The 11,514-nt window shown below is 54.1% G+C and overlaps 1 protein-coding gene across 1 annotated transcript; it reads right to left on the reverse strand.

Moving 5' to 3' along the window:
• Window positions 1-3,915: 3,915 nt before the first annotated feature.
• CD14 (CD14 molecule) lies at window positions 3,916-9,126 on the reverse strand. The gene is made up of 2 exons (XM_025188077.3): window positions 8,032-9,126; window positions 3,916-6,408 (listed from the first exon to the last, which is right to left on the reverse strand). The coding sequence occupies exon 2, from the start codon at window positions 6,396-6,398 to the stop codon at window positions 5,052-5,054; it is 1,347 nt and encodes a 448-aa protein (XP_025043862.2). The 5' UTR covers window positions 6,399-6,408; window positions 8,032-9,126; the 3' UTR covers window positions 3,916-5,051.
• Window positions 9,127-11,514: the final 2,388 nt, after the last annotated feature.

Raw genomic sequence — 11,514 nt, forward strand, 5'->3', positions numbered from 1 at the left:
TGGTTGAGGAAAACATAAAAAAGGAGGCCCAAAGGTCACTACGCCTTTAAGAATCCCCGTGCTCCTCGCTCCCCTCCAGACACCGCAGGGGAAGAACATCCCCGCCGGCCTTCCTTGTTTTACTGGACAGGGGCCAGAAATACCAGACTGTCCAGCTGAAAACCAGACACCTAGCAACCCGGCCCTTGCTGCAATCTAAGCCCATTGCTGCTTGTCCTGTCCTCAGAAGTGACAAAGAACAATTCTTCTTTCTCCTTGTAACAACCTTTTAGGTACTTGAAAGTTGTTATCACGTCCCCTCTGGCTGCTCTTTTCCAGCCTAAACAAACTCCGTTTTTTCACTCTTCCCTCCTAGCTCATGTTTTCTAGAGCCTTGATCATTTTTGTCGCTCTTCTCTGGACTCTTTCCAATCTGTCCACATCTTTCCTGAAATGTGGCGCCCAGAACGGTACACAATACTGCAGTCGAGGCCTAACCAGCGTGCAGTAGAGCAGCAGTCGTGTCTCGTGTCCTGCTAATACGGCCTAGAATGATTTTCACTTTTTTGCAACAATGTTCCAATGTTGAGTAATATTTAGCTTGTGGTCTGTTGTCACCCCACGCTTTCTGCAGCGCTGCTTCCTCGGCAGTCATTTCCCGTTGTGTACGTGACACTGATTGTTCCTTCCTATGCGGAGTAGTTTGCATTTGCCGTTATTGAATGTCATGCCGTTTACTCCGTCCATTTCTCCAGATCAGTTTGAATTTTGACCCTACCCTCCAAAGCACTTGCAACCCCGCCCAGCTTGGTAGCATCTGCAAACTTTATAAGGGCAGGTCTATGCTATGGGGGAAGAGCAGCTTAGGGTCTGCAGTCCCAGCTGTTATTTATGGAGCTGGGGTCGACGTATCTCAAGCTGAGCTCGGGCACCGTCCTCACCGCGGGAGCTCAGCAGGAGAAACGCTCCATCGTCTGCCTTGCTCCCGTAGCCTCACCACCTCCCCTGCAGGGCAGACGCTGGTAGGCCCTGCTCCCAGCACTGTGCGGAGAACCGGCCCCTGGTCCAAGCACTCAGCTCACCCACAGCCTGGCCAGCATGCTCCTTCCTTCCCCCACTGCCTCTGGCTGGACCGGTGCCCTACCTATGCCGAGGAATGTAAGGCTTTTAGCAGAGAGGGCTGAAGCAGCTCAGACCCCGGAGTCTGTCAGAGCAGTCACTGGTGCTGTTACTGCAGCCTGTTTTCTGTTATAAACCACCTCAACCCAGCACCTGCTTATTATAACTGCTGGGTTGGTGTGTGACCTGCATGCACAATGGGGCTATGGTAACGGGACTGTGCAAAACGGTTCCCCCTCCCCTCTGAAAGCATCCACTCCGTGCGCAGCGGCAGTCAAAAAGGCAAATAGAATGTTAGGAATCATTAAAAAAGGGGTAAAGAATAAAACAGAACATACCTTATTGCCTCTATATAAAACCATGGTGCGCCCACAGCTTGAATACCGTGGACAGACGTGGTCATCACATCTCAGAAAAGATGTATTGGCATTAGAAAAGGTTCAGAAAGAGGCAACAAAAATGACGAGGGGTTTGGAACGGGTCCCATCTAAAGAGAGATTAAAAGGACGGGGACTTTTCAGCTTAGAAAAGAGGAGACTAAGGGGGGAAATGAGAGAGGTCTATAAAATCATGACTGGTGTGGAAGAAGTGAATAAGGAAAAGTTATTCCCACAATAGAAGAACTAGAAATGAAATTAACAGGCAGCAGGTTTAAAACAAACACAAGGAAGTTTTTCTTCACTCAGCGCACAGTCAACCTTTGGAACTCCTCGCCAGAGGACATGATGAAGACTAGGATTTTAACAGGGTTCAAAAAAGAGCTAGATAGATTCATGGAGGTTAAGTCGATCAATGGCTGATGGCCAGGATGGGTAGGAATGGGGTCCCTGGCCTCTGTGTGTCTGGAGGTGGGAGACAGGGGAGGGATCACGTGAGGATTCCCTGTTGTGACCCCTCCTCTGGGGCATCTGGCATTGCCCACTGGCGGCCGACAGGACACTGGGCTGGATGGACTTTTGGCCGTTCTTATGTTCCCGGAATCTGATCCCCGGCATCTCTGAGACCCAGCCACTCAAGTCGCATGGCTCTTAACCCTTTAAGAGCCAGAGCGGCTTTGGGAGAAGAGCAGGAGTCCATCCTTCTCGTGCGAGATCAGCGTCACTGCCTGCTGCAAATCCTTCCCTCTCCGGGCGCTGAGCAGCTGAGTAACGGGGCAGGAGCAGGGCTCCAATCTGCCACACCCAGCAGCCCTCCACGTTCAGCCTGGGCTGCTTTGCCTGTAGGTTGATCAGTAACAAGGAAGCAAAGAGTAAAGTGCCATGAGACCGCCCCCATGCGCCCCCTCTCGGGTGCACTGCCCCAAGCTCCACACACAGGTACCAGGTGCCCAGCTCTCATCCACTTCAGTGCGAGTTAGGCACCCAAATCCCAATGGCCGCCTATCTCGGTAAACGGCAGAGCCCTTGGAGATGTAAAGGGGCAATACACAGGACAGACAGGCACAATAGCCAGCGAAGGCATGGAGGGTTTGGAAAATAGTTGCTTGCTGTGCCCCCAAGAGCAGAATCAGCTCCCTTTTCTGTAGGTAGCACTGACGCCTTGTCTCCAAGCAGGCTGCATCCCCTGGGCAAAGTGAACAGGTGTAACCCGCGCTGGGGATGCAGTTGTACTGGCACAGTCGTGCTTATCCTGGTACAGGGTGTCGTGCTACGGGGAGAGGAATGAACTACAGTGTTGGAACTGAACGTTTTATTCCTTCTATATTTGTGTGTTAGGGTTAGTAATCTAGGAATGTAGTTGAATGATGTAATATTAAATTAAGCCCTTTTAGTTAAATGTCTATTTCTGTGTCCTAAAGTTTAGTGAGTTTAGTAAATGGGCCTAAGTAAAACGATAGTTTTGGTATTGTCTCGGTGTGAATGAGACGAAAGGGATGTGGAAGGCTAAGGCCTTAATTGTTTGACTTACAACGCCTCTTTGCTTTGCCCAGTGCAGATACTGATGTTATGCTTCCTTGAGAAGTCCTTGTAAAAGATTGTTTGTGTGTGAAAGTGGCACGTATGCGCCTGCTCCCCCCTGTGTTCGATCTAGTGGCCACTCGATTGATACAGACTCTGGACTGGTAACTATGACAGCGACTGGTGGGACTGTGCGTGCCTGGCATCTGTGTGTGTGAGGGATAATGTACAACTGTTGTATTCTCAATAAACGCGGCGTGCTGCCTTTTCCCCTCTAAAAGACCTCGGGTGCTTCGTTTAAGCAGATAACACAGCAGTGAGCACATTCATACCCACTCCGGCTGGGTCCACACGAGAGACCTGTATTGGTTAGAAACAATCTCCCCTCTGGTCAGATGCCACAGAAGTGGTGTTTGGCAGGTTTCTTGCTCCATCAAAGGTTGATAACAGTTCAGCTGTGTGTGTGTAGTGTGTGTGTGTGTAGGCTGATAGCAGTTCGGCTGTGTGTGTGTAGGTTGATAACAGTTTGGCTGTGTGTGTGTGGTGTGTGTGTAGGTTGATAGCAGTTCGGCTGTGTATGTGGTGTGTGTAGGTTGATAACAGTTCGGCTGTGTGTGTGTGGTGTGTGTGTGTAGATTGATAACAGTTAGGCTGTGTGTGTGTGGTGTGTGTGTGTAGGTTGATAACAGTTCGGCTATGCGTGTGTGTGTGTGTAGGTTGATAACAGTTCGGCTATGCGTGTGTGTGTGTGTGTGTGTGTAGGTTGATAACAGTTCGGCTGTGTGTGTGTATAGGTTGATAACAGTTCGGCTGTGTGTATGTGTGTGTGTGTGTGTGCATGCGCATGCTCCCTTAGTGTGCTGCCCTGGCTTTGCACAGCCAGTCTGCATAGAGAACCCTCAAGAACTCCAAAATCAGATAAGGCGCGAAGGCGGCAGGCCAGGTTTATTATCAAACGAAGCGCAGTAATAGTTGTCTACCGAACCACTAGGCATATATACCCCCGACAATGGACACAGCTCTCAGAGGTGGGATTTTCCACCACACCCTAGGCTGGACAAGAACATCCATCTTTGTACCTGGATACAGACAAGTTACGCATCACTCTGACATACCAGAATGCCACCCCCGCCGTACCAGGTGCCGCTCAAAACCTTATATGTGTTAGTTTCATCAAAATATTTCTAGCCACCATGCTGTCATCCTGACCCTATCCTGAACACAGGTTCGAGAGTTCCTGTTCTCTATGGGGAGTGTGTTGGCACTAAGATGTTCCCGAGCGACGTGTTTTGGTACCACCCTTCTGGACTGTGTTACATGACTTGGGCCTAGAACCACCGAGGTCTGTGTGTTTCTGCAATATCAGCCCTGTTCTTGCCAGATTCTGTGAGCAGGGCCTGCCTCTTGCTCACAGCTCAGCTTTGCTTTATATTAGCAAAGTCCTGACGACTTTCATCGAGGCCTGAGGCACAGCAGGACTTGTGCTTTTGACCCTCTTCTTACCCTCAAGCAATCTAGTAACGCATGCCTGGACACAACCTGTGTGTGGATCTGGACCAAGCGAATGGGGCAGGAGGGGTCCAGCCACGCCCTCCTCCATGTGGCTGGGAAACAGAGCATGCAAGTGGCTTGTGGAGGCTACAGGTGAGTCTGCTTGAATGAGGAGCTTGGTCTCCTCTTCCCAGCTTGGCCGCTCTGCTCAGGGATCGGCAAGACCGCATGAAGTGGGAGCCTTGTAATGTCCGTGGGGCACAGTCGTGTTTCTGATCGCTCCTGGGCTTTAAAATAATGGCAACAACCTGTCTGGAACCTCAGATGTCTGCAGCCAGCCAGCGGGGCGGGGCAAAGCGCACAGATTCCCCGAGGGACCCGCCTGCCCTTGATGTCTCTGGCAATGTCGTCCGGAGGACCTGTCCCCCCTCGCCCAATAGGCTGAGTGGCAGAGGCCGCCGCCCCCTCCGGGGCATCCCGACCACCCGCCCCTGCAGGCAGGGCAATTCCTCAGCCCCTGCCCTGCTGCGCGAAGGGCCCTGCCCTCATGCCAGAGCCCAGCAGCTAACCCAGCCAGGCCCTAATTTGTGCCAGGCAAAGGGTCCCAGCCAAGCAGCTCAGCAGGAGGACGGAGACGGGAGCCATCGCGCCGGCCGTGCTGCACTGCAGCTCTGCAGCCAGCGCGTCCTTCAGCAGGGCGCCCCGGTGCCGAGGCGGAGCCGCACACCTGTAGTCCTGAGGCCAGTCAGGCACCAAGGGCCCCCTGCTCGCCAGGGCGGGGAGCTCGCAGGCCCCCGCACAGGAGCAGTTGTAGAGATTCCCACCTGCCCAGAGGCTCTGCAGGTGTCTCAGCGCCCGGAGCTCGCCTCGGGGGAGGCAGGAGATGAGGTTTCCATCCAGACTGAGGGCTTCTACGGCAGGATAGTTCTGGGGGGAGGGGACGGCCCGCAGCCTGTTGTTGGACAGGAAGAGCTTCTTCAGGAAGGGGAGCGCGTGGTCGAGGGCGTGGAGTTCATTGGAACTCACGTCTAATACTTCAAGGCTGGGGGGCAGAGGCCTGGGGACGTGCTCTAGGCCCGTGGCGGACAAGTTGAGGATGCGGAGGGATGGCTGCCACTCACAGGAGGAGGAGGGGGCGGCCAGGAGGCCATTCTGGCTCAGGTCTAAGTGGCCGAGCTCCTCCAGCTGGTGCAGCGTTTCACACGTGGCGAGGAAGGAGCTCAGGTTGTTGTGGCGGAGTTTTAATACCTGGAGCTGTGGGAAAGCCCCCGGGCAAAACGAAGGCCCCATGCTCTGGTCCTGGAGGCGGTTTTCTGACACATCCAGGTAGCGTAAGGTCCTGAAGACCTTGCCCATGCTGCATGGAATGTAGGGGACCTGCGACTGCGTCACCGTCAGATCCCGCAGGCTCTCCAGCCAGCTGCTCAGGTAGGAGAAGTCTTGGCCTCTGTCGGCCAGGGAGCTGGAGGTCACCTTGTGGAAGCGTAAGGAGGAGACCGGCAGAATCACCCTGTCCATGGGGAGCCAGCTGGCTTTTCCCAGGAAAGTGCAGTTGTCAAACTGGAGCTCGGTGAGGCGCATGTAGGGCATGAACTTCATGACAGCGGCCACCAGAACCTCCGGCACGAGGAGATCTCCGAAGACAATCTTGGTCACGTTCAACATCTTCAGGATGCCGATCACCGATTCGTCCACCGAGATGGATGCAAAACCTGCAAATTGCTCCAAGTTTCCTCCTCGGAGCTCCAAGACAGAGGCAGAGAAGCACTGGAAGAGGTTTCCTAGCTTGTCCTGATCCAAAAGCGAGCAGGAGCAGTGCCTCTGGGGCTGATTGAAGGAGCAGGAGGCTGCGACCTCAGAGAGTTGCAATCCCATGAGCAGGACGACCGCAAACGCCTGGCTGAGTTGCATGGTGAATATCCTAGAAAAGAAAAGGACACGAGGAAAGCCCAGGCCTTTGCTGTTACAGAGCAGGGGCTGTCGGAAGCCAACGGTGGGGCAGGCTGGCCCGAGAGCCTTTGCCCCGCACAGTGCAAGCACCAGAACAAAGCTCGGGTGATTCGCAGCAGGCTGAGTCCAGCCCTGGGTGCCAAGGCGAGTGCCCCTGAGCGTTCCCCCTGCCCAGCAACCTCGGGGGGCATGAGCGGGCAGCGAGCGAGCCAGGCTCCAGAGACAGCCACCGCCTTGGACTCAGGGACTGAGCTGCCGTTTGCTGGCGCTGCTGGGCAGCCTCGAGCCAGTGCCGCTCACACGCCTGCGGGGTGTGGGTCATTGCCCTGCACGGTGGCACTTGGCCCGCCCACCGCGGGTTAACGAGTCTGCCGGTCGGCCTCCGCCAAGCGCCAGCTGGCGTGGAGCACTGTGGGAGAGGCTCGTGCACTGAGCGCCCGAGGCCCAGCTGGGTCCCGTGTTCCGCCTGCTCCTACCGCTCCCCCAGAGCTCGCTCAGTGAGCGCTGCCGGCTCAGGCGCTGCCATGGCGGCGGATGGCGTCTATGGCTAGTCACGCTGCTCCCCAGTGACGGGCTGGAGCTGGGGTTTCACTCACCTGGAAGCCACTGGAGCTCGGCCGAGGATCAGCCCCTCGGTTTAGGAGCTGTCGCAGCCACGTCCACAGATCGGTCTGAGCCCCAAAGTTCAGGCCTGGCTCCGGCTTCGGATTTGCCCCGAGGCCAGAGGAGAAACTCGGCTCCATGGGGCCTGGTTACCGAGTCTCTTCAGGAGGATTCCCCTGGGGGGCTGGTTTTGGGATTCCTCCTCACCTCTCCCCCCCCCCCCCCACAGTGTGTGACAGCCAGTGGAGGAGAGTCAGTGTCTCACACCAGATAAAGCCTGTTCCTCTTCACAGGAAGAGCTGCTCCTCGCCCGGCCAGCAGTCCTGTTGCTGGGTGCCGGGGGGGGGGGGGGGAGGAGTCTGCCCACCCCCCACTCAACGTTCCCCCCAACAAAGGGAGCTGCTCTGTCCCACCCAGCCACCTATGTCCAAGGGCGCCTCAGTGCTCGAGTGCCGGTTTGTACCCCATGCACCCAGGGCTGAGCCACCCCAGGCTGGGGAGTCTCCTCCTAAGTGCCCTGCAAGCCCAGGGGCACAGCAGGGGAGACGCTAGAAAGGGCAAATCACACAGGAGAGAATATGGGCTCACAGTCAGAGCACAGAACTGCGGGTCAGTGGCTCCCTCCTTTGATTCAAAGCCCCGACCCTGGCTCACTGTGCAGCCTTCAGCAGGTTACGTCACCGCTCCATGCCTCAGTTTCCCTATCTCAGCCTGGGCTTTTAACAACTACCAGCCTCATGTGGATGTACTGGGGGATCATTCGGTGCTATCCAGGCAACACTGGGAATGTGTTCACTGTGGGGCATAGTTATTTTCTGTGCCCAGGTTAGGACAGTGGATGGGCAGGGCGAAAAGTGCCAGCGGCTAGAGGGTTAACAGCTGCGAAGCATGCCTTCCTTGTGTTGCAAAGGTGCATTTCTAGGTGCCCCGCATGCCTGGGCGCTGGTCACTTTACAGCAGCACTATCTGGGGTTGGGGTTAAAGGACCCACCTGCGGCGTTGGAAAGGCAGGCTCCTCCCGCCGGTGCAGGGACTCGATTCCGTTAGCTTTCGGGCGTCCGGGATGCAGATGTCAGTGGTTGTCTCTTGGGAGCAGCTCTCCTGTCCTGGCGGGTCCCTCCGTCCCCCCAGAGCGCTGCTCCCTGCCAAACAGCCTCTCAGCTGCTGCTCCCTTTTGCACAAGAGCTCTCTCCTGTTTGTTTCCTGAAGCAGAACTGCAGCTGGGAGACACACCACAGGGGCTGACTAATGGCTCAAGATATTTCACAATCCTGCCTGGAACCTGCCAGCCAGAATGCTGAGAAGCCAGCAGCGGGCCCGCCCAAGACACAGAAAGGGGGAGAACTGGGTTTCCTGTGCTCGGATTGCCCACAGAGCGATGGCACCATTGCTTTGATCGCCTTAGAGCCTGCTTTCCCTCTGTCCAAATGGCACTGCAGGGCCCTAGGTTTATCTGACTCCAGATCCAGTCTGCTCCGCTTGCACGTAAACAGGGAGTTTTTCTAAGTCCCGGCCCTGCAAACTCTACCACAGGGCAACAAGCGGGCTCATGTGTGCATCCCTGTCAACTGCCCATGAGCAGGGCCCACCAAAACTATCTCGCCCTGAATTACCTTGCCTGGGTCAGGGTCTCCTGGCGAGGGTGCACCCAGAGTGTGCTTGATTCTAAGGTCCTGCGGGGAGTCCCAAAATTTACACCACATAGGCTAGTGCAGTGGTAGAACAAGCACACCCCAGGGCTAAGTGATAACACCCCCACTGTGAATCTGTATCCAGACTCAGTATCCACTACTATACTGTATCAGAAGTGTCAGAGGACAACTGCATCCTATATATCCCTATGGCTGCGTCTAACCTGGCAAAAACTTGCCAGCTATCTACACCGGCCGCTTGATTTTGCGCAAAAGCACTGATGTGCTACTGTCCGAAATCAGTGCTTCTTGCGCAAATTCTTTGACGTTCCTGTTCGGGCAAAAGCTCTTTTCCGGAAATATTTTTGCGCAAGAGGACCAGTGTAGACAGGTAAAAACTGTTTTGCGCAAAACCGCGTCTAGAGTGGCACGGATGCTTTTCCGCAAAAAGTGCTTTTGTGGAGAAGTGTCCGTGCCAATCTAGACGCTCTTTTCCACAAATGCTTTTAACGGAAAAACTTTTCCATAAAAAGCATTTGCAGAAAATCATGCCAGTCTAGACGTAGCCACTGTGTATATATATATATATATATATATACATCCTCCTGGGGGAGGGATAGATAGATAGATAAGCAGTGACCTATCCTAAAGAGTGGAAGAATTGGGCCCACAATTAATTATAACAAAGCCCGGTAGAAGTAGTGTATATAGGTGCAGAACTGCATAGTCTGTAGCAGCTAATACTAGGGGGCTACGTCTACATTGGCACCCTTTTCCGGAAATGCTTAAAATGGAACAGTTTTCCGTTATAAGTATTTCCGGAAAAAGCGCGTCTACATTGGCAGGATGCTTTTCCAGAAAAGCACTTTTTCCGGAAAAGCGTCTATGGCCAATGTAGATGCGCTTTTCCGGAAAAAAGCCCCGATCGTCATTTTCGCGATCGGGGCTTTTTTGTAGAAAAGACTACTGTGCTGTTTACCCTGGCCCTTTTCCGGAATAGTTTTTCCGGAAAAGGACTTTTACCCGAACGGGAGCAGCATAGTTTTTCCGGAAAAACACTGACAATTTTACAGTAGATCGTCAATGCTTTTCCGGAAAAGCAAGTGGCCAGTGTAGACAGTTGGCAAGTTATTCTGGAAAAGCGGCTGCTTTTCCGGAATAAGTGGCCCAGTGCAGACACAGCTGAGCAGATTAAACTCCTATCAGGTTAGACTCATTACTTCCCTATCATTCCAGGGAGTCAGCATAGGAGCAATATTGGGCTTGATCCTATTCTCACGGAAGTCAAAGGCAAACCCTCCGTTGATTTCAGTGGGGCAGAAATAGGATGTTTATGGGCCCATTGCTAACCACTGAAGCGGAGCCTGCAGAATGTGCACATGTGCACCTAGGATTCTGTTGTGGATAATTTCAGCAAGTCACAGACAGATCACAGGCAGTCACGAAAAATTAATGGAATCCCGTGACCTGTCCTTGACTTTTACTAAAAATATCCATGACACAAGGGGAGCCGGGGAAGCTGCAGGTGGCTCTAGGAGCCACCTACACTTGTGGAGGCTCAGAGCTGCAGGGTCCCCCTCCTCTGCTCTGGGGAGTTCCCCCTGCCATCCAGGGAAGTGAAGAGCTCTGGCAGTCCCCGTCTCCCATGGCACTGGAGAATGGCAGGGATCTCTCTTGCCATCTGCATTAGCTAGGAGCTCTGAAGATCCTCCTTGGAGCACACAGCAACCGGGAATGACAGGGGTCCCCTGCTGCCTGCGGAGTGGAGAACGCAGCAGATCCCCTTGGGCCAGAGATCAGCAGCAGTCCCTCCCTGCCACCTGCAGCAGCTGGGAGCTGCAGGGATCCCCTGCCACCCATGGAGGTGGGGAGCTGCAGTGAGTGGTGGGGAGCTGCACACAGTTCTGCACGTGTGGCCAAACAGGAGCCAGGCCTGACTAAAGGCTGAATAGACTCAGCAGCAATACAGCATATTCAGCAGGGGTAGCCTCTCTGCCATACAGGGAACTAATGTAATTGAATGACTCTCATAAGTGTAAAATATAATTGTGATGAGAACAATTACTGGCAAGTGCTAGAAATAATATGAAATACCCATAGCACCCTTTACACAGAGCAAACAGCCAGAGCCCTCCTCCATGATCACCAGCTGTCTGGGAGAATTTATTTGACCAAAGAGTTGCAAGGAGCGAGTCAAATCCCTCAGTTCCATAGTTAGGACACTACGAAATTCCCGGGCCATTTTATGATGTCAGCTATTTAACTCTGAAATGTCATTGTGTTGTAACTGTAGGGGGCTTGGCCCAAAAAGGAGTTATGGGGGGCTCACAAGGTAGTTGTAGGAGGAGGGTTGTGGTTAACCTGGCTGACGTGAGATCTTCAGTGTGACTATTGCTAGAGAGACTGTGTCTGACCAGTCGCTTATTAGTGGCTTCCTGCTGAACAGGAGATGTGGGGATGTTTGGCACCAGGTACAGGACAGCTCTTGAAATCTTGTTCCCAACTGATACACTTCACACACCCGAGGCCCCCAACCCTCCAGGAGCCCCTCTCTTGGGACCCAACCCTCAACTCCCTGGAGACTCCAGTCACTGATGCCCAGCACCCCAAAGCCTCTTGGGGACCCCCTCACTGACATTTTGGGTCTGCCCATCTCCAGGGACCACCCTCACCGCCACTGGAGACCAGCCTCAGGAAACCTCCCTTACTAACACATGCAAGGCGCTCAGTCCCCTTGGACGCCCTCTTCGCAGTCACTGACACCCACAGGACCTCCCCAGCCCTCCTGGGACCCCCTCACTGGCACACACACATCCCCAACTCCCTTATGACCCCCATCACTG

This window comes from Pelodiscus sinensis, chromosome 16 (assembly GCF_052426305.1).
Source record: "Pelodiscus sinensis isolate ZL-2025 chromosome 16, ASM5242630v1, whole genome shotgun sequence".
Lineage (NCBI taxonomy): Eukaryota > Metazoa > Chordata > Testudines > Trionychidae > Pelodiscus > Pelodiscus sinensis.